This window comes from Poromitra crassiceps, assembly GCF_964638095.1.
Source record: "Poromitra crassiceps genome assembly, chromosome: 17".
Classification (NCBI taxonomy): Eukaryota; Metazoa; Chordata; class Actinopteri; order Beryciformes; family Melamphaidae; genus Poromitra; species Poromitra crassiceps.
The window spans coordinates 6,569,319-6,593,673 of record NC_139635.1 but is presented as its reverse complement, the minus strand read 5'-3'; the positions used below and the strand labels follow the sequence as shown (position 1 = coordinate 6,593,673).

Sequence of the window (24,355 nt, the reverse complement as noted above, 5' to 3'; positions counted from 1 at the left end):
GGACCTTACTTCCTGGAACTCTTGAGAGTAAAAAAACTGCTCCATTGGAGTGAATGGAGATGTCGCGACTCTTCTATACACACGGCTCTGGATTCGCCTATTTGCCACATTGCTGACAGTAAATGGAGAATGTGGATGCCTTTATCGTCACTGTGCGTTCCCTACAAAGAGCGGTACAGCCCTTAGCTGCTACTTAGCTTAGCGCTACAATGGTAGTGAATTGTACAGCTGCCTACTCCCGTTCAGTCGCCCCAAAATACACCTTCCAACAGCACCAGAAACACTCACATGTTCAGACTCGTGTACTCACCACGTGTTGGAATAATAATCCAGAGTTATGGGAAACGGTCATTTTCAAAATAAATCCACACACCCAGAACTAACAAAGATTAACCAAACTAACCAAGAGTAACTCAAGTTACTTCCTCGTTTGCCATCAAGGCGCATGCGCTGTACTGATGCCTGCACACAGCGGAGGGATGAGAGTGAGGGGGAAGCGCTGTGTGAGATCACTTCACTGAATTCTCAAGTCTGGACTCAAGAGCAAATATATTGAGACGAGGAGAAAAGTAATATACAACAAAGAGCGAGCGAGAGAGAGAGAAGAGAAGTGTCAAATTGAATGCATGCAGAGTGAACAAGCTCGTGGTGTTTGGCTGCATCTCATTCATTCTCATCAGCCTGTCGCCTCCCCTTAACGTCTCACTGATGGCACACCCGCTTTATTAAGGCCTTTCGCTAGTCACACTCCAGCACCGTCAGAGCGTTGAAAAATAAATACAAAATAAATCCACGGCATGTTAGAGATCTGATAAATGGCGTCACGCAGCAGCGTAACTACCATATATGCAGGAAACGCGACTGCATCGGGGCCCGGCGTGCTTGGGGCCCGGTCGCCCGGCTCGTGTGTGGCCCGAGCGTCGGCCGGGCCCCTGCTGTATATTGCAGCGCGTGCACCGGGCCCCGCCCAGCTTCTTAACAAAGAAATATATATGGTAATCCAATTTCACCGGCCCAGCACTGCACTGGGCCGGCCTATTTTTATAGAGGGGTTCTCCCCCTACTGGCAAGTGATGATAGCATGGTGTGAGAGACGGACCTCCCCTCTGCTCTGCTCAAAGTGGCCTGTTCCATCTCAAACACCGCGGAAGTTCAAACAATGTCCTTGCACGTCAATATCTACAGGTAAAATGGACGTTAACAAAGGTCTTAACCAGGGGTGCCCAAATTCTTTCCCATGAAGGGCCAAAACTCAATCTGGGTGGAGAAATAAACGTTGTGGAATTACATTAAAATGTATTGTGTTTTATAGAAAATTAACATTCTAAATCTAAAATAACATTTCAATATAATAATCTACTTTTTATCAGTTTGGTAATTGTAATAATTTGCAATTGGTTATATATATTTTAAAAAACATCTGTATTTGTGGGGAGCTTAAACATTTAATCAGTAAACACCCAGTTAAAAACACTTGTATTTTCCACCTTTGTAATCAAGAGAGAAATTTGACTTAATTCACAACTTGAAAAATCCTCAAGGTACTTTGAAAATCAGCTTTATTGTCCATCTTTTGTAAACAATTTGCCATGACAATTTGCAGGGATGCAATCTCAGGAGTGAACACAGTATCCGCAGCCACATTCAGACACTGTTTCACAAAGTCACCACATGAAAAAGCTCGTCCAGCCTTTGCAATCAGTGCAGATATCTGATAACTCGCCCGAGTTGCATTCTGGATAAAAAAATCGGGGGAGGGGGGGGGATCCTGAAAGATTCAGGGTGATCACAGCTAAAATGGCATAGCTGTGGCCGAACAATTTCTGCTGACTCACTCACTGACTTCACATTCTTATTATAGGATGAAGGGAGATTTTGGACAGACTTCCTGCTAACTGAAATTGTACTTCAATTTTGGGGACAAAAATATGAACAAAATACTTATAAAACACAGGAACTGAAAACTAACATAATTTGCAAGTAATTTTTAAACAAAGGAGTTTCACATAAGCTGAGCTGGCAACTGAGATTCTATATTTCTTAAAGTCGAGCTGAACCCAAAAATTACTTTTGTTTTCTTTTAGTTCAAATACCTGGGTATGCAGTGCACCTATTTAATAATGTATGCAAAACAATCTAATTTCTTTAGTTTTTCACACTTTTTCACATCAAAAGTTTGTTTTTCAAGACTTCATTGATAACAGTAATGTAGTTTGCTGACGTCACCTAGTACTATCAAATTTCTACGCTATTTCAACCAATCGTTTCACGAAATGCAGCTGTCAATCAAATCTTCATTTCAGGATAATTTTCTCTTCCAAATGAAGGGGAAAATGGCGCCTAGTGCCTGTCATCTGGCAGAGTTTCTAGCCCATAAACTAACTACTAACTTGAGCAATTATGCAAACTAAATCAAACGGTAATGTCTAAGAATGCAAAAAAATGTAACTGGCTCGTTAAAACACGCATTCCAGGAATATTATTTACATTTATAACGATAATGGTGCGCGCCTCCGAGCCTGACAGCCTCCCTGGCTGTCAGGGGTCGTCTCTCGGAGATTCCAGGCGGGCGGGCAGCACCTATGGATCGGATTGTCCGCTCGCTCCGCACGAAGCAGCTGGCTCCCTGGTACTCTGCGGATCCCACTCGCGTATCATGACAACAGGCTGAATCCCACTCGATTTGGGGGTGGAACACGCCAGGATTGGCCAATGCCAAAGCCAGTCCTCAGAATTGTCAAATCAAATCATCGACATGTATATGCCTCTCAATTCGTTTTCAGTGTCCCGACGCTCGCTGGTGCATTCCGTTGCGGTTCACTTCGACTTTAACCAATTTTGAGGCAAAACACACTTATTAAATAATAAAATAAATAATCAGCTCCCAACAGTCAAAACAAAAACAGCTGAATTGAAGATTTCAAACCTGGCAACTCGTCAGTGGAGCCTAATCAGCGGCGTGCAGTGTGTTTGGACAGAGCTATTCAAACTGCAGATAAACATGATCCTACCAAGCTAATGTAAGCTGTGGCAGCCTCACGGCAACAAACACATGGCAGTCAGCTAGCACAGAGAGGTCAAAGGTCAGACTGCTGCTGACACGCAATCTCTGAAGACGTGGAAGTAACCCAGAAAGCTGTAATTCCTCGAATGGCCACTTGAGGCAGGGCTTAGAAGTCCCGTCGTTCCCGTTCACCCCCATGTTAAATGCCCCACATTGTAACAGTGATTAAGCATCTTTAAAGCCTGGTCCAAAACACGGTTTGGTCTATATAGCTAATTTCACCTTTTCATAACAACTGTAGGGGAGTGATTTTTTATATAACTCGCCCGTTTGGAGTAAAATAGACGATAGGAAAGGGGGTGATTGACAGGTTGGCCTGTCCAGTGATCGCTCAGCTTGCCGATCACAGACCAATAGCAGAAACCCCCATCTCACCTGAGCTGCACAAGGACCCCAAGATGGCGACAGACAACAACTTCGCTGCAAAACATGAGTGCAAAAAATAGCGGATGTGTTTGTCCATGATATTATTTAGGTCAGTGCTGACACCAGGCTGTGGGCTCAGTCTGTGTTAAGGGATACTCACATCATCTGCCTGCACTGCCTCTGTCCTCTTTAGGCACTTCACTCTATATTAAAAGTATTCAAAACAAGTCGTTTGTTCCTAAATGGGAGATCTATTCTTTACAAAAGTGACACAAGCCTTTACAAAGTGAGTGACACCACACAATTTAAAGAAACAACATTACTTCTTATCTTTGAAAACGGGCGACCCGAACGGGAATTGAACCCATGACCCTGGCCGCTGCCATATAGTGGAGGGTTCAAACTCAATTGACCTTTCCTGAGTCGCGCCTCTTTTTGCTCTGTGCTCTAATAACAGTTAAGCGACATTGTAGCAGCCTATGTACAATCGGATGGACAGTAGGTATGTTAATCAATTATCGAAAATCGATAATTGATCGTTAAGGAATTGAATCGATCATGTGGAATTTTGATCGATTATTGTTATTATTATTTTTATTTATTTTTGCGGAAGGAGCCAGATGTCACAATTCACACTAGGATCACACAATTTACAGGTTCCCTCTTTTTTATCCATAGAATAAACTTTACACACCTTTTTAGGTTGAAATTATATCTTTGATCTACATTTAAAGAATATATCACATTAATACTGTAGGATCAAATGCATAGGTTATAATAAGATGGGGTCTTTTAAGGGGAAATCATACATGAATGGGGGGAGGGGCTTTTGTCACTACATCCCTGTCTGGCAGTCTGAACAACCAGAACATGTTTATAAGCTGGAGAGGCCTTATGTATTAAACTATAAGCTTCAGGTAACACCTCCTTTCCCACAACTAATCTAAACTAACTCTCTATACCTCACAAGCTACTTTCACACATACACACATACATACATACACACACACATACACACATACATACATACATACACACTAGAGCTGGGCTCGTGCTGAATTTTCCTTGCCGAACCCGACCGAGCCCGTCACATTATTAGCCGAGCCCGGCCCGACACCGACAGGTGTCAATTGATAATCTGTCCGAGCCCGGCCCGAACCCCCTCCCTGATTCCCCCCCCCCCCCCCCCCGGAGCGCAGCGAGCGCATAATTCAATGAGTCTGTCCAGCCTATAAACAGCCCTATATAATCCCAAACCAAAATCAGTCCTCGTAATTCAAAGCAGTCAATGAATAATACGTAATGTACAAAGCAAAGCACCAAACAGCCTAATTCGTGCGTGCCGTGCACTGCCCACACAGTCCCACATCGCTGAAAGAAGTACTGCACAGTGTCTGCGACACCAGCGCTGAGCCGACAAGCAGCTGACTCCGGGCAGAGCAGCACATTGTCTGGGCGTGTTTCATTCGATGCCTTCAGGTGCTTTCATTAACATAGTAAATTAGCTCAGGAGCTGATGATAGATATATTTGAAGGCAAAAACAAGTGACTGATTACGTGACCGAGCCCGGCCCGAACCCGAACGCGACTTCAATGTTTCTGTCCGAACCCGGCCCGTAAGTCGGGCCGGGTTCGGGTTCCGAGTCCGACGGGCCGGGTAGCCCTGCTCTAATACACACATACACACATACACCCATACACACATACACCCATACACACATACATACACACACACATACATACGACCTGGTGGAAAAGTGTGAATGTCTTTCTGGACACTGCTGGTTAACAGTAGCTACAGTAACAGTGAATGTCTTTCTGGACACTGCTGGTTAACAGTAGCTACAGTAACAGTGAATGTCTTTCTGGACACTGCTGGCTAACAGTAGCTACAGTAGCAGTGAATGTCTTTCTGGACACTGCTGGCTAACAGTAGCTACAGTAACAGTGAATGTCTTTCTGGACACTGCTGGCTAACAGTAGCTACAGTAGCAGTGAATGTCTTTCTGGACACTGCTGGCTAACAGTAGCTAAAGTAGCAGTGAATGTCTTTCTGGACACTGCTGGCTAACAGTAGCTACAGTAACAGTGAATGTCTTTCTGGACACTGCTGGCTAACAGTAGCTACAGTAGCAGTGAATGTCTTTCTGGACACTGCTGGCTAACAGTAGCTACAGTAACAGTCTGCTATTGTCCTCCACCATTCAAGTGTCCTTGTCCCACATGTGGCGGTGGTCTGTGTCAACAATGCTCTGGGCCAATCACGCCGCAGGAGAGCAGCGCTAAGCTAGCTGGCTCAGAGCTGTGGGCGGCCTGGGTTCCAGCAGGAAGGCTGTGTTATGGCCGTGTTAAATGGACCATGGATCACTGACACTTCAGTTGGCAGAGTGGCTTTTTTAAAAAGAGGCTAGGCGCTAACGCGGGGAGTGAAAATAAACCCGCGGCGCTAAAGACAACAGCCTGGAATCTATTAGCCTCGCAACGTTAGGGAAATTGAATAGGTGTTGGATTCCATAGTGGGAGAAGGCCTCCTTGTCCCCAGAGGTTCCACACTGCAAAAAAAACGTCCACCTCAACAAGTCATTGGATGTGTTATCTGCAGTCTGAAGATCTGCCCTGCTGGCAGATCATTTCACTTGTTTCAACATAATGACACTTCATTGATTTGTATTGATTGACAGCAGAAGCGATCGCACCTCACTGGTAGATTCTCTTCACCTTCAGGGGCATCAAGTAATCTATGACCTTTATTCAACCGTTTATGTGAGATGATCATTGTGATTATTATCCTTATTCACCTATGTGTGTGTGTGTGTGTGTGTGTGTGTGTATATATACATTCAAAAAACGCATAAAAAAGATGATCCATCACGTGAAGTTTGGTCTCGCCAACTTCCGATTCACCGGTCCCTTCCTGTCAACTGAAGCAGCTCTGCTCTACATGTACGCAATGATTTCCTCCCATCTGTCATACTGCATCACAAGCAGGATCTGCATGCCTACGAGATCTCTTGTGACCTGGCCAAGAAGGCAGCAACATTTCAAACATCGCCTACTTGAGGTTGCAGAAGGCATGACGCTCAACGGGGAAAGTGAGTACGGTAAACACCTTTTAAAACTGACATACAGCAACAATCACAGTTAACTCATTGAGTGCCAGCCACTTTTGGAGAACGGACGCTCCCAGTGCCAGAGTTTCAGAGCGTTTTCAGTGATTTCTCGAGGCCCGCAGAATATTGTGTGATATTACTATGTAAACACCGAACATGCACAAAGAACGAGGAGACTCTCTTCTATCATCAACAAAAAAAAGTTTATTGATATCATTTTCCGTTCTTTAGTTATCAGCCGGAGAAGATAGGTGGATTTCAGCAAAAACACACGTTTCAATTTAGAAGCTGAGATAATGAGCCTTTTGTGAAATGAAGCATTTCAAGCACATCACTGACTCTGAAGCTAATATTTTCTGATGTAATGACACCTCAAAAATAATTTCCTTCAATAAAACAGTGAAAACAAAGGAATTTTGTTTGGCCAAATAATATTTTTTAGCTGCAACCAGCAGCGCTGGCCCCTGCGTGCGCAGACCCTACACCTTCTTGCTGGTCTTGATTTACTGCTGGTGGGCATCAGATATTCTAGCTTGTTTGCCTGTATCTGTCCATCGAGCCTGCTGTCTGGGTCTGTGTTTACTGTCAATGGTTGTATGCTGCCCTGCGTGCCCCACCCCCCTCCTCCTCCTCCGTGGGAGTGTCTCTGGTGGCTCTGCTGCGTTTGCTCTGCGGTTGCTCTGCACTGAAAAGTGCGCTGCACCCCGCTTTTTCACAGCGTGTCGCCGGCTCCCAGCTGAGAATAATGTAACTTTTCAGAAAGACACTGGTGTCGGCAACTAAATCATATGGAGGGGCTATCGCAGCGGAGACGGAGGGGCTCAATTGTGGCAGCAGATTGACTGCTGTTCACAGGCACAGCTAACGTTATGCTTCATGCATATCGATGCATACCAATGCTGTTTCCGTTTCCATAACGACTTCTTCTCTGTTTTTTACTCAACTTTCTCTAATCTGGAGAGCACTGTCGCCACCTAATGGGTCGGTAAAATAGCTTTTACACATTCAACATGCCCCAAAATTTTACAGGAGATGGATCTGGCTTTGATCCACGTCCCACCGTCAAAAAACGCAATTGACGACTTTAGTCGTCATTGGCACTCTACGTTACTATCCGAATTGACGACTAAATTCGTCATTGGCACTCAATGAGTTAACATACCTCAAAGACATTTCAAGAGAGCAAAGATGAAAGAACTTGACAGTAATGTTAAACACCGCAGCAGGAGCAGGATGACGTAAAGACCCCTGACCATTTGTGTTTAAAACTGGACGAGATGAGAGAGAGCAATTTGAGACGAGTCTGCAGGTCATTCCAAGACCAAGGGCCGAAATAAAATCAGACTCCTTTTTCTAGTCTCAGTCTCAGTACGCAGCATATATATATTATATATATATATATATATATAATATATATACATATTATTATGGTCAATGTGTGTTATAGGACCATATATGACATATTATTATGGTCAATGTGTGTTATAGGACCATATATGGCATATTATTATGGTCAATGTGTGTTATAGGACCATATATGACATATTATTATGGTCAATGTGTGTTATAGGACCATATATGGCATATTATTATGGTCAATGTGTGTTATAGGACCATATATGGCATATTATTATGGTCAATGTGTGTTATAGGACCATATATGGCATATTATTATGGTCAATGTGTGTTATAGGACCATATATGGCATATTATTATGGTCAATGTGTGTTATAGGACCATATATGACATATTATTATGGTCAATGTGTGTTATAGGACCATATATGACATATTATTATGGTCAATGTGTGTTATAGGGCAGTGATCTCCCATCCTGTTCTCACTGCACTGGCTCCCTGTGGCTTTCAGGGTTCATTTGAAGGTTTTGGTGACTACCTTTAGGGCCTTGCATGGGGAAGCTCCCTCTTATATCACCGACCTCCTCCAGCCGGTCACTGAGGTCCTCCGACCAGGGGCTCCTGGTCGTACCCCGGACCAGGCTCAAAACAAAAGGTGACCGTGCTTTTAAAACTGTCGCTCCCAAGCTTTGGAACGCTCTCCCCCTGGACCTAAGAGCCTCTGCCTCCGTGGATATTTTTAAGAAACAGCTAAAGACCTTTCTGTTCCGGCAAGCCTTCGGTTAGCCAGTTATTGTTTATTTTTCCCTGTGTCTTTATCATGTATGCATCTTGTTTATCGTTGCTTCTTATGTGTTTTTTACCTCACTGTTTTATTGTAATTTCTGTTTCTCTGTGAAGCACTTTGTGACCTCGTGCTGTGAAACGTGCTATAGAAATAAAGAATTACTTACTAGTGAAAATCTTATGCATTGCCCCTTTAAGGGAGGTTATATTTTCAGACTGTGCAGATGAAATGGATGCAGAGGGGTTGCTTCATGCAGTGGTTTTCAGATGCTGCTGACTCATCGCTTTGTTTAATATCTCTCACATCATGATCTCCTCCTGCTGAGTCATGATATCATCACCTGCTGCCCAAAAGTTTCAAACCATTTCCTTTCTATCTCACGGCTGACCACACACACACACACACACACACACACACACACACACACACACACACACACAAACACACACACGGCTGCTCACACACACACACACACACACACACACACACACACACACACACACACACACCCGCACACACACACACACAGACACACACACACACACACACACACACACACTGCTGTTTAGAGATCTCCACTAAAGTATCTAGTAGTGATTCAGCTGATGCACGTATAAAAAAGGTACATCGATGGCACATTCAGTCTGGTTTGTGTGCTTTTCCACAAGACTCTATCCTCCTCCTTTGAGTGCCCTCGAGGTGCTGCACTATCAATCTAAATTTAATCGAAATCGCAATATGGCCGAGTGCAATTTTCAAATCACAGGAGGCGCCATTTTTGTGTGTGAAATGTGTGATGAATAGCATTTTAAATGAAACACTGTGGAGCTGTGGCCCACACATCATATTCTACACACTTCAGAGAGCATCTCTGTTTGGTACAGATCCCCCCGCAAAAATCACACCCTAATCACTTTCATCTCTTCTTCAATGTCAATGAGAATATTGATATACAACTATTGATCGCAAATCATGTCGCAAATTGCAATATCAGTCAAAATAATCTCAATTCGATTTTTTTTTCTCCAAAATCATGCAGCCCTCGCGTCCACAGCTAAACTTTGAAGAGTGACTACAAACTGCCCCGGGACAGCTCTCCTCTCAAACTCTCATCTCTCTCTCTCTCATATCTCTCTGTCATCTCTCTCTCTCTCTCATATCTGTCGTATCTCTCTCTCTCTCTCATATCTCTCTGTCATCTCTCTCTCTCTCTCATATCTGTCGTATCTCTCTCTCTCTCATATCTCTCTGTCATCTCTCTCTCTCTCTCATATCTCTCTGTCATCTCTCTCTCTCTCTCATATCTGTCGTATCTCTCTCTCTCATATCTCTCTGTCATCTCTCTCTCTCTCTCATATCTCTCTGTCATCTCTCTCTCTCTCTCTCTCATATCTCTCTATCATCTCTCTCTCTCTCATATCTCTCTGTCATCTCTCTCTCTCTCATATCTCTGTCATCTCTCTCTCTCTCATATCTCTCTGTCATCTCTCTCTCTCATATCTGTCTGTTGTCTCTCTCTCTCTCTCTCATATCTCTGTAATATCTCTCTCTCTTTCTCTCCACTTCTTTCAGTGGGATCCATTCTGTGGGCGAAGTCGTTGATTTCAGAAGTGGGCCTTCTATTCAGTGGAGGTGACAGTGAAAACACAGGAGACTTGACAATGACAGATGACTCGCTGTCAGACTGCTGCCTTAGCCAAGGACAGAGTGCTTTCTCTCCTCTCCCTAAGCATCGACGCACACACGCTCACAAACACACACTCTTGACACACACTCGCACAAAACAATTAGCGCTACGGCCGCATCCGACGCAAAGGAATCTGTAGTTCCCTCCTCTCCCCCCGGCCGCGTCTCACTCATGTTCAGCAGTGACCTCAAACTGTCGCAGCACTGTGAGTCTTCACTCTGCACACTGACACTCATTTGTCTCGCCAAGAGTGAGCAAAACGCAGAATACATCAGATACTACACACACCAGCTGACATTTTCTCACTTGAACAAGTTCCAGTTCATTCATTGTTCTTGGCGAGAAAATGGATTCAAATTGTGCCTTACCGCTGCAGCTCCTAGCCTTCCACCAGTGTTGGGGAAACTACTATACAACTGTAGTTTACCAAACTACTAGCTACTCTATAAAAAAAGAATTGCTTGTCAAATGAAAACTACTTTCAAAAAGTAGTTCAACTACATCCAAACTATTATCGCAGGAAATTATCACAATCTGAGTGTGAAACGCATAGTGCTTTACTGCACGGAGGTCCAGCTGACCTGACACTGAGTAAAGTGTAGGTGTGTGTTTGATTTAGGGGCTAGGGGCGGGCCAGTCCTCACTGAGACAGCCTGAGGAGGTGTTTTAAAGGGATAGTTCGGTTTGTTTGAAGTGGGGTCCTATCAGCTAGTTCGATACACTAATGGCTCAATTCCACCACATTTAACAGCCCTGCACAGCTCGTCCCCACTCGGCTCTAATCGTTTCGGCTCGATGGACGTTTTGCTTCCACCGCGGATCATCTGCCCCCACCCACCCCCGCCCCCGCATATCTGTCCTTCGCTTATAGCCGAAGTTACAATTAAATCCATCCACAGAACTTTTAAACTGTTTATGAAATACTGGTGCCTCTAAATGACCTACAGTGTACATGGGCGAATGTGACAATCCGCCAGGAGAATGGATATCACTTTGTAGTTAGTCAAACTCAGGCATGCGCTGCGCTGCGCGCGGACGGAAGAGGCGCAACAGATTGAAGCCTGCCCTGTACCCCGCGGCCTCTCACCAGGCAAGACCGCGGCTTCACCAAACACCCGCTGCGGCCTAGCGGAGCGCTGCAGCTCAACTAACTACAGGAGCTTGCTGAGCAGCGGACTTTTTTCACTCTGAAAACAATTGAAACCACCGCCACGACTTTATTTCACCAGAGGCGAAGTCAGCAACACAAAGACTGATGGAAATAAAATAACAGAAGAGAATGTAAGCCCACTAAACTGGTATGCAGCGCATTGACAGTCAGTAGATAGAGTAAACACGATTCTGCCTGGCCAATCAGTCGTCTACAATGTTTTCACGTCACCGTATGAACCCGGGTTCACAGAATAGAACTTCGACGAAGCAGGTACGAAAAGTAGCACGACTCGACCCCAATACAACCCGGGCTGGGACAGTTTAAACCGGTGGGATGAGACAATTTATCGAGTCGAGCGGAGCGGGATCGCGCTACTACCTGCGGTGGAAATGAGCCATAACTGAAGTAGGTACAGTGGTCTGCAGGCTGGGCGCATTGTGGAACGAGACCCGGCACTCAGAGCAGCACCCAAACCAGCCTTTTCTCTGTAAGTACGGGGGGTCAACAACTAAAACGTAATTTAGCCAACTAAAACACCTAAAACAACACCCACCTAAACAAATCGATATCCGTGTACATGCACGCTCTATTTTGACAATTTTCAGCGCTTTACTTTTCCGCAAAACAGCAGTTTCATTCGGCACTGCTTTTTCTCCCAACCATACAACTACCGTATTCCTCCGCTAAAAGCCAGCACAGAGCACAGAGCCGCGGTTTACAAAACAGGAAGGCTTAGAAGAGAGATAAAACACTGACTTACTTTAGAGACAACAAGTCACCTGGCCTCTCTGGTCTGGGACGTTTTCCACAATTTATCCTGGGAATGGTGAAAAAGGTCTGCAGCCAGGGCACCCAGGCATTTAGACAGGAGGCGCAGCTCTCTGCCTGTTCACTTCACTCTCTGCAAAAGTTCCTCTTCTGTATTCTCTCTGGTTCATAATTGTATCCTCTTGTCACCAAGGTGAATGGCATATCATCCTCGCTATCAAAATCACTCATATTTTCGTTCGTGTATTCTATTTGTTGTGTCTTCACTAACAAACCGAGAGAAATAAAATACCTCCAAATAACTGCGGAGTAATCCAGTGCTGCGGCTCTGTGCAGGCGGAGGAATACGGTAGTTGTACGGTTGGGAGAAAAAGCAGTGCCGAATGAAACTGCTGTTTTGCGGAAAAGTAAAGCGCTGAAAATTGTCAAAATAGAGCGTGCATGTACACGGATATCGATTTGTTTAGGTGGGCGTTGTTTTAGGTGTTATAGGTGGCTAAATTACGTTTTAGTTGTTGACCCCCCGTACTTACAGAGAAAAGGCTGGTTTGGGTGCTGCTCTGAGTGCCGGGTCTCGTTCCACAATGCGCCCAGACTGCAGACCACTGTACCTACTTCAGTTAGTGTATCAAACTAGCTGATAGGACCCCACTTCAAACAAACCGAACTATCCCTTTAAGGAGAGGACAGGGAGGTGGAATCAGGAAAATACTAAATTGGAAATTCATAATATTCGATTGCAGACATCTTGATTGCAAAACCACAGGTGATTTTAATCAAATAGCAGGTGACTGTTATTAAATGACAGCTGTGGCCAATGAGCTGTTGCATTGTGCCATATTGTATTGCAAACAAAAAAAACATCATTCTATGAATATGTACTGTAGAAACTAGAACTAAACTAACTAACTAAACTACATGACTTATAGTGCTACTGAAACATCTAAACTACCACCCAACTACTGCATTATCGTAGTTAAACTAGTACTTGAACTTATTGTTCGTATCTTCAGATGCAAAGAGTATAAAGCATGTCAAGCTGGACAGCAAAGACTGAGAACTCAGATGATATTTAGGACTTGGAGCCAGAGAGGCAAGAGTAGGTTTTGACCAAGACAGCCGAAAATACAAAATTGGTGAGTATGTAAATGGTTTTAATGCATGTAATTTTAATAGATAACTGGGACTACTCTACTTAAAAAGATGCGCGAGGCGAACAGTAACCTAGTGGAAGGAGGTTTCTGTACACCATCTCCTTTGCAAATGTGACATTTATTGGGAGAACAGAAGCTTTTGGTCAATAATGTGCTGCATGTGATCAGATAATGAAATATCACGTGGTATAATGTCATAAAAGTGTACTTTGATGGACTGTATGCACTATGAGAGCAGGTGGAGGTAGTGTTTGATGGACTGTATGCACTAGGAGAGCAGGTGGAGGTGGTGTTTGATGGACTGTATGCACTATGAGAGCAGGTGGAGGTGGTGTTTGATGGACTGTATGCACTATGAGAGCAGATGGAGGTGGTGTTTGATGGACTGTATGTACTATGAGAGCAGGTGGAGGTGGTGTTTGATGGACTGTATGCACTATGAGAGCAGGTGGAGGTGGTGTTTGATGGACTGTATGTACTATGAGAGCGGGTGGAGGTGGTGTTTGATGGACTGTATGCACTATGAGAGCGGGTGGAGGTGGTGTTTGATGGACTGTATGTACTATGAGAGCGGGTGGAGGTGGTGTTTGATGGACTGTATGCACTATGAGAGCAGATGGAGGTGGTGTTTGATGGACTGTATGCACTATGAGAGCAGGTGGAGGTGGTGTTTGATGGACTGTATGCACCATGAGAGCGGGTGGAGGTGGTGTTTGATGGACTGTATGCACTATGAGAGCGGGTGGAGGTGGTGTTTGATGGACTGTATGCACTATGAGAGCAGGTGGAGGTGGTGTTTGATGGACTGTATGCACTATGAGAGCAGATGGAGGTGGTGTTTGATGGACTGTATGCACTATGAGAGCAGGTGGAGGTGGTGTTTGATGGACTGTATGCACTATGAGAGCAGGTGGAGGTGGTGTTTGATGGACTGTATGCACTATGAGAGCGGGTGGAGGTGGTGTTTGATGGACTGTGTGCACTATGAGAGCAGGTGGAGGTGGTGTTTGATGGACTGTATGCACTATGAGAGCAGGTGGAGGTGGTGTTTGATGGACTGTGTGCACTATGAGAGCGGGTGGAGGTGGTGTTTGATGGACTGTATGCACTATGAGAGCGGGTGGAGGTGGTGAGAGAGATGGAGGCAGGTTTTCCATTCTACCTTCTACCAGGTCCTTACCTGAGTTGGTGCCGGGGCGAGGGGTGAGGTTAATCTCGTCGGCTACTGTTAAAGGGAGGGGGAGGAAGAGGGGAGAGGGGGTAACAAACATTTGGGGTTACGTTAGTGACATTCCACATGCAACACATTCCAGGTAGGCAGCGCTATGACATCACAACAGGCAGCGCTATGACATCACAACAGCTTCATCTCAATTAGGATCAGACGCCATGCAAGACGAGGGGGGGGGGGGGGGGGGTTGGGAAGAGGGTTTGAGGATAGCAATCAAGACATGTTGCGATATCAACACAGCACAGAGCGACAATTTAGGGATGTCACGATACTAGAATTTCTACTTCGATAAGATACCCAGGAAAATATCGATACTCGATACCATTTTCGATACCGCACGGCGGGATGACAACACCACCTCAAGAGGCATAAAGAATAAACTAAGACAGATGGACGGACAGATGCACGCTTCTCCATAATCTAGACCTGATAAAACTCATTAAAAACTTTGAATTTACACAGCAGATTACCCCTGCTCTAGTCATCAGCCTATCATAACACAGCAGATTACCCCTGCTCTAGTCATCAGCCTATCACAACACAGCAGATTACCCCTGCTCTAGTCATCAGCCTATCATAACACAGCAGATTACACCTGCTCTAGTCATCAGCCTATCATAACACAGCAGATTACACCTGCTCTAGTCATCAGCCTATCATAACACAGCAGATTACCCCTGCTCTAGTCATCAGCCTATCACAACACAGCAGATTACCCCTGCTCTAGTCATCAGCCTATCACAACACAGCAGATTACACCTGCTCTAGTCATCAGCCTATCACAGCACAGCAGATTACACCTGCTCTAGTCATCAGCCTATCACAACACAGCAGATTACACCTGCTCTAGTCATCAGCCTATCATAACACAGCAGATTACACCTGCTCTAGTCATCAGCCTATCACAACACAGCAGATTACACCTGCTCTAGTCATCAGCCTATCACAACACAGCAGATTACCCCAGCTCTAGTCATCAGCCTATCAGAATACTTTGAACTTGTTGAAGCAAAAGATACCCACCAATGACAGGGAGGGAGAAATCAGTAGTATGTTTGATCTTTCATTAAGAGAAAGCACTGCTGAATCTGATATCGATACAGTTGCAAATGAGTATTGTATCCGTTTCAAATGTTTAGCATTGATACTAGGGCTGTCAAACGATGAATTTTCTTAATCGCGATTAATCTTGCGATTAACTATAGTTAATCGCGATTAATCGCATCTTTGTATCGCATGTTTAAAATGCCATTATTTAGCATTTCAAAGCCTTTTTAATTCAATATTAATAATTCTTACCAGTGTGTCGTGATTGGGAATCAAATGAATGCAAATAAATGTACTTTGTGATCTTGAATTTTAGATTTATTTTCAATTCAATAGAAGTGCAATGTAGACCGGAAGTAACAATGTCTACAAAATATATCTTGAACAGAAAATAAATGCACAATTGTAAACAGTGCAGTACACGCTCCAGAACCGATACTTCCGGCGGCGGCGCTGTGGAGCAGTCGAAACCCAAAATGACAGTGTCTGAGCTAAAAACGTTGGCACTTCCATGTGAATAATGGCTCGGTATTGGAAACTGTGTATATTTATAACGTGTATATCGCGTGAAGCCATTGGATCTGACCTCCCAGTGGTTAGAGGACCCACGCATCTGAGACTCTGAAGGAAGAATGAGTGATGAGTCTCGCGTTGAGGCTACGGTGACGCTAACGGTAGCTGCTCCGGTATGCTTAGCTTTTAGGTGATAGCTCAAACTCGATGTACTTCGGTGATATTTTCATTCCGTTTTACACAAGGTGCAAACTACTGTTTGATGTCCACTGTGCCATTTGGGATTTTTTTTTAAAGTAAAACGAGCCATTTAGAAGTGTATTGCTGTCTTTCTCTTCCATGCATGCACAAGCAGGAGACAGGAAACCGCTGCGACCGGCTTGACTACAAGTACGGGTGCGACGAAGGGGCAAAATAGCGGCATGCGATTAACGCGATTAAAAAGAAATAACGTGTTATGGTCGGCCCTTAATCGCATCGCGATTAACGCGTTAACGCTGACAGCCCTATTTGATACCTATCGATACTATCAATACCTGTTGCAAATGAGTATTATATCCGTTTCAAATTTTTAGTATTGACTTTTATCGATACTATCGATACTTTTGACAGCCCTACTAGTGACTAGTGAGAGAGTGAGCGGAGAGACCGCTGCACTCAAGGCAATCAGCATCTGCTCCAAGCCATTTCAAGGTGATTGAACTCAGTGAAGTTCTTGACTTTGGAGGGAGATGTAGCCTACTGTAGAGTGTGTTTGCATACAGAGAGGAGCTGTACTGTAGAGCGTGTTTGCATACAGAGAGGAGATGTACTGTACTGTAGTGTGTTTGCATACAGAGAGGCGAGAGGGGTGGAATACATTTGAATACAAAGCACATGTTTGAAACGTTAGAGGCATGCAGGGGTCATGTGTTCAAGGTCACGACAGACTTGATTTCTTTGGAACCTTGGCTGAAATCGTTTGAGGTGTGCTTGGTTTATCAACTGGGTCGACATCCCCACTGTGCAAACCATACCTACTGCAAAGACTCAACAGTTTTCTGTTTTCTGCAGTATTGACCTGCATGAGCTACTGTACCAGATGGGTGGAGTTTCTCACATACATCAATAAAATACTGTAGAATGAGTGCTGTAACATTTTGCCCATCACATGAAAGCAGGGATGGTGTTATGAGTGGTTCACATTTCAAAGCAGCTTGCTAGAACGTAAAGAACAATTTGAAAATGACATTAAAGAAGTGCAAATAAAAGAATTCAGGTGGAAAGATTGTGAAACTGCGATGGACTACATCCTAACAAAATATCACAAATAATTTGTATGGCCAACGATATACTGTATATATATCGTCACATTTTTGTATTGCCATATAATTAATTTTGATATATCATCTGCTTCAATTGAATGTGACTGATGTGATCTTGACATCCTGATCTTATGATGAAGTGACACCAACTCTTCTCATGCTCCCAGCAAGTTAAAGAAAAAAGAAAAAGATTTATGACTCTATTTGACCCGATTCTGATGATATATTTTGTGATTCCGGTTTGCCATCACGTAAATCCTGTGATCAAACTTGTGTGATTATTATTGAATTAGTGAAAGTATAAATCCTTATTTTCACGTCCTGGGACTTGGAAAGGCACCTTCATATGAAACTGTCTGGCACCGTCTTCAACATTGTCAAACTGAGTAGGAAATATAAATAAGACAGAACAATGAATGTGACCGCGGGTGAATGTTGTGGCTGGGTGGAATTGGGAAGACAAAATGATATGAAAACAGATCATATCTCCACTTCCTGTAATTGATATGGATACAGCTGTTACCAAATGAACCCAATCAGTGAAGGCGCCTGACAGGAAGAGACATGAGGACATTGGAGGACAACTTAATTATAAGATATATTGCATCTTAACATCTTAAATTTGACATGTTATTGTGAGATAAGTGGGGATGTAGTGGATATAAAAACCAATCAGTAAAGACAATATTAAAATATATCTCATCTATACATGATCAAAATGATATGCAATTGATAGCAGATACTATATTATGAATTAACTCAATGCTTGACGGTGGACAGAGGTTTCATTGTTGGAGCTAGACTAGCACTCCTGGACTTGGGAAGACAATATTAAAGGCGGATGGGGGTCACATTGTATCTAGGTCCATGTTCTTGGACTTGTGGAGATAACTCATACAGGTGTTCTGGCTGTATCTAGGTCCATGTTCTTGGACCTGTGGAGATAACTCATACAGGTGTTCTGGCTGTATCTAGGTCCATGTTCTTGGACCTGTGGAGATAACTCATACAGGTGTTCTGGCTGTATCTAGGTCCATGTTCTTGGACCTGTGGAGATAACTCATACAGGTGTTCTGGCTGTATCTAGGTCCATGTTCTTGGACCTGTGGAGATAACTCATACAGGTGTTCTGGCTGTATCTAGGTCCATGTTGTTGGACTTGTGGAGATAACTCATACAGGTGTTCTGGCTGTATCTAGGTCCATGCTCTTGGACTTGTGGAGATAACTCATACAGGTGTTCTAGCTGTATCTAGGTCCATGTTGTTGGACTTGTGGAGATAACGCATACGGAGGTGTTCTGGCTGTACCTAGGTCCATGCTGTTGGACTTGTGGAGATAACTCATACAGAGGTGTTCTGGCTGTATCTAGGTCCATGCTCTTGGACTTGTTGAGATAACTCATACAGAGGTGTTCTGGCTGTATCTACTGTAGGTCCATGTTCTTGGACTTGTGGAGATAACTCATACAGAGGTGTTCTGGCTGTATCTACTGTAGGTCCATGTTCTTGGACTTGTGGAGATAACTCATACAGAGGTGTTCTGGCTGTATCTAGGTCCATGTTCTTGGACCTGTGGAGATAACTCATACAGGTGTTCTGGCTGTATCTAGGTCCATGCTCTTGGACTTGTTGAGATAACTCATACAGAGGTGTTCTGGCTGTATCTACTGTAGGTCCATGTTCTTGGACTTGTGGAGATAACTCATACAGAGGTGTTCTGGCTGTACTTAGGTATATGATATTGATGTGTGGAGATAGCTCATACAGAGGTGTTCTGACTGTACCTAGGTCCATGCTGTTGGACTTGTGGAGATAACTCATACAGAGGTGTTCTGACTGTACCTAGGTCCATGTTCTTGGACTTGTGGAGATAACTCATACAGAGGTGTTCTGACTGTACCTAGGTCCATGTTCTTGGACTTGTGGAGATAACTCATACAGAGGTGTTCTGACTGTACCTAGGTCCATGTTCTTGATGTGTGGAGATAGCTCATACAGAGGTGTTCTGACTGTACCTAGGTCCATGTTCTTGATGTGTGGAGATAACTCATACAGAGGTGTTCTGACTGTACCTAGGTCCATGCTCTTGGACTTGTGGAGATAACTCATACAGAGGTGTTCTGGCTGTACTTAGGTATATGATCTTGATGTGTGGAGATAGCTCATACAGAGGTGTTAGTGGTGTACCTAGGTCCATGCTCTTGGACTTCCGTGTCTTGATGATGTCAAGCTGGGCGGCATCTCCAAACTGCTTGGTGCGTTTCTCCGACATGCTCTGCCGCCCAAAGCCTTCCCTCTGGAACGCCCCGTCTGGATCCTCCTCGTCTGGACTCAGAGGGCTGGATGGAGGGAGGGAGGAGGAGAGATATTAAAGTGATAGAAAGAAGAGAGAGGAGAGAGACAGGAGAGGAGAGATACAGAAGAGAGAGAGAGGAGACAGAAGAGAGAGAGAAGAGACAGGAGAGGAGAGAGAGAAGAGACAGAAGAGAGACAGAAGAGAGACAGGAGAGGAGAGAGAGAAGAGACAGAAGAGAGACAGGAGAGGAGAGAGAGAAGAGACAGAAGAGAGAGAGAGGAGACAGAAGAGAGAGAGAGAGACAGGAGAGGAGAGAGAGAAGAGACAGAAGAGAGAGACAGAAGAGAGACAGAAGAGAGAGATAGGAGAGGAGAGAGACAGAAGAGAGAGAGAGAGAGGAGAGACAGAAGAGAGAGACAGGGGAGGAGAGAGAGAGAAGAGACAGAAGAGAGAGAGAGAGAAGAGAGACAGAAGAGAGAGACAGGAGAGGAGAGAGAGAGAAGAGACAGAAGAGAGAGACAGGAGAGGAGAGGGAGAGAATCAAACGAAAAAGGGAATGAAAGAAGATGATGAAACGAGCAATCAGGGAAAGAAACAAGAGCCTGGCCTTCCTAATCACTGGCACAAACACACACGCAAGCGCACATACACACACACACACACGCGCACACACACACACACGCGCGCGCACGCACACGCACACGCACACGCACACACACACACACACACACACACAGACAGTCCATACACAGATATACTCACGCGCACATTCATCAAACACATTGGTATACAGTTGGCAGGATTATCAAGGTCTTTGCACATACAGTCCGTTTTTTTCGAATGCGTTTTTTTAATCCGTCATCTGAAATAAGAATCCGTTATACACAGAAGCCTTGCACACTGAGTCCTGTGTGTTTTATTAATACGTTTGTCGTTCTATTCACAGTGCAAGAAATATTTGTCCACATGTATCCACATGACAACATGACAGGTGACAGGATGTCATCAGGATGATGGCAGATGGCAGCAGGTTGAGGTGTGGTGAGGCTGTGTACTGCAGCAGCGTGCCTCGGGCAGAGGGAGCAGAGAGGGGCCAGTGAGGTGGAGCGAGCATCATCTCTCCAGCTGCCTCTGCGCTCAGACTGGAGCCCCACTCGGACGCTCCTCTGCCTGCCTCCCCCAAACACAGACGGGTCAAACAGCTCGCAAAAAGGCTTTTTTGACTGATGCCAAAAACGCAGAAAATTGAACCTGTTCAGAAAACTTTAATGATCAGAGAGTGTGTAAACGTGTGACACAACACGAGGTCGTATTTATTCTGAAACGTGCAATCATTTCGGACGAAAAATACGGACTTGGTGTGCAAAAGCCTGATGTAACATTTCATGATTTTTGCAGGACTTTCCTGGAAGCACTGTTCATCCTTCCTGCTTTGTTGTCGTTTGGCTGTGAAACGTTCTAAATTGCTAAGCGGTGCTTTCTACTACAGCTGTTGACTTGCAGTGGAGCTTGACACCACCAGCTAACGCCAGGCATGTGGAACATAACACATCAACTACAAGTTATTTTCCTGTACAGCCAGAAAAGAAAAGAAAATCCTGATATTCAGAGTTCTCCAGAGAAGGATCAAATTCCATGACTTTCCCTGTCTGGAATACACCTCTCAAAATTAAATCATTGTGAAATCAGTGGGAAGCCTGAAATACGTACACTGTAAGCATACGGGTACCCAACCCAACTCTGCCAGTGAGTACGCAGTCCACAGGGCTGTATTTACATGATATTAAGTTTCTACATGGACTGTTATTGTCCGGTAAAATACATCATTTTGCGGAGAGCTGCTGCTGCTCCGAGGCACAGATCACTCGTCTCACATCGCCCAGCACATTCACTCTCAGTCAACTCCAGTCCCTCAAGACACGCCCACTTCCCAACGGTCAAATCAAACTCCTCCACATGCTACTGTATGTCCCGCCTCTCTACCCTGTTTCAGTCAATATGTCACGATAAAGAATCACATACCCTAGAAATCCCATTTCAGCTCGACTAAAAAATAAATAATAATAAAGGTGCGTTGAAGGAACTAGTCAAACGTGGAGCTAGAATTTCAAAAGGAATGTCGAAATCGACCCTCAAACAGAAACTATACATGGACCCCCCCCCCCCCCCCCGCCCCCAACAGAGCTGAAGTGCTGACGGAGTGTTAGCAATAAAGGAGGGAGGGGCGGGGGGAGACAAAGTAGAGGAGACAATAAAGGAGGGAGGGGCGGGGGGAGACAAAGTAGAGGAGACAATAAAGGAGGGAGGGGCGGGGGGAGACAAAGTAGAGGAGACAATAAAGGAGGGAGGGGCGGGGGGAGACAAAGTAGAGGAGACAATAAAGGAGGGAGGGGCGGGGGGAGACAAAGTAGTGCCCACCTCTCTGTGTTCTGTGCGGGCTGCTCTGTGGCCCACAGGGGCGGGGTCAGCTGGGCGCTGAAGCCCACCTCGTCATGGGAACAGCCCTCCTCGTCATGGGAACAGCCCACCTCGTCGTGGGAACAGCCCACGTCGTCGTGGGAACAGCCCACGTCGTCGTGGGAACTGGAGGATGATTGGTCAGAGAGGTGGGGGGGGGGGGAGCGGCGGCCGGTCGTCCTCGATGATGACCGTGTCGTCCTGAGGCATGTTGACAGTGGGAGACAGCTGGTAGTTACCTGTAACACAGAGAAAAGATGGCCAGGTTACATACAGTACACCCCCAGAGCCATAGACCTATAAGAGCTGCGTCATCTCCCCGAGTTAACTGCTGCTGCGGTTCCGCATATCCGGACGCTCGTGATATCAGGCTGATTTGTCCTATACAGACAGAGAGAGGTGGAGCTCTACAGAGGAGAAGTGGGCGGTGTAACATACTATACAGTACAACCAGAACTGCAGTAGTGCCCCTACAGGACTGGAGCAATGACCAGATAAGGCAATCACCTAGACGTGTGTTCTCGTTCAACCCTCGTAACCTCTCGTTCAGAGCAGTCTAAATCCTGTGGTTTTTGCTCATGGGGATAACTTTCACATATGTTTAACTCACTATTTGAAACGTTGGTCATGTTTAATATGAACATGCAACATTGTACCAGTTTATATATCACTCAAAATATGGAAAAGAATAACTTCTTATATCACTCTATAGTTGTAGATTATTCTACATAACAACCAGCATCACGATGTGTCAAATGATAGTGCACAGCTACATCACATATGAATCTTAGGCCATGTTCACATTACAGGCAAATCCGATTTGCTGATAAAGTCATTTATCATCATTATCTTGAGTGGTTTCCCAAATCTGATTTGGGAGTGTGTCCGCACTGCCGCAAATCTGATTCTCAAGTCAGATCTGTGTGTCCAGACCTAAACCTTTGGACCCCAGGAAGAGTAGTCTCACCTTTGGTGTAGACTAATGGGGATCCACAATAAACAATTAAACAGCCTATCTGCATGGGTTGCTATGGGAACGACGTGGGCGTGAGTAAAAACGTACGTTGGTGACGTGGTGGTTTTCCTGCGCAGAAGCATTTGACCACGACGTTCCGAACCGTGTGCCGAACCGTGGGGGCTGATCCGTACGGGTCACGGATTATCCGTGATCCGTCCCAGCCCTAGTTGCGAGTGACGTTCAAATCAGATTTGGTGGATCTGCGCGTCCGCACTGAAGTCACATCAGTCAAAAGCACATTTGAAGCAGATTGGAAACTACCTCCATATGTGGTTTGGGACAAGTGACACAAATCAGACTTGGAGCGTCCAGACTCATAAAAACCAATCTGGATAAAGTCATTAATAGGTCACTAAAGTTCACAAATCAGATTTGGCCTCCTAGTCTGAACATGGCCATATACAGGATATGCACATACAAGTTTTCTCTGCCCGCCCCCACACCTGTGTAGGAGGCTGGGAGGAGCATCACCTGTCCTTAAGACCCGCCCCCACACCTGTGTAGGAGGCTGGGAGGAGCATCACCTGTCCTTAAGAGAATGACAGACAGCATATTGACAGACCAGTGTGTCTGTGGTTATTTGAGCAGCAGATGGTCTTCACTGTCACTTTGAATATGGCTGTGATCCCTCACACAGCCTCCACACCATCTAATGATACATCTACAAACACATCAGTCATCTCCAAAACCTCGTTCAGATATGGGAAGATGAGATGATATGTTTGAGGTCTGTAAAGGGGGGGGGGGGGGTGTTTGCTTGTTTGATTTACAAGTACTGAAAAGACCCCCGCAATAATAGCAAACACATGGGTAAAAAAAAAAACAGGCTTGCAAAGCCTTGTAAAAGCTGGCCAGTTGCTCCGCTCTGCACCCTCGGGAAGTCATTTATTTGTGCAAAGAGGCGACTTGCTGCCTCGACGTGAGTTTGCAGTAAGTGTTTAATGGACCGGCGCCGCAAGAAAACAAGTTTACAGGAAAAAAGAAAGAAAAACATGCAGGGGCAACTTTTTTTTTTTACCCACAGAACATATTTCTGAGTTTA

The 24,355-nt window shown here is 44.9% G+C and overlaps 1 protein-coding gene across 1 annotated transcript in view; it reads right to left on the bottom strand.

Moving 5' to 3' along the window:
- Window positions 1–24,355, bottom strand: part of LOC310791891 (partitioning defective 3 homolog) — a gene marked incomplete at its 3' end in the record, with an annotated part of 552,527 nt that overhangs the window by 166,925 nt on the left and 361,247 nt on the right. The window contains 5 exon segments of the mRNA XM_083653569.1: window positions 14,627–14,671; window positions 19,730–19,881; window positions 22,257–22,306; window positions 22,388–22,456; window positions 22,458–22,534. Of these exon segments, the coding sequence (XP_083509695.1) occupies window positions 14,627–14,671; window positions 19,730–19,881; window positions 22,257–22,306; window positions 22,388–22,456; window positions 22,458–22,534 (393 nt within the window).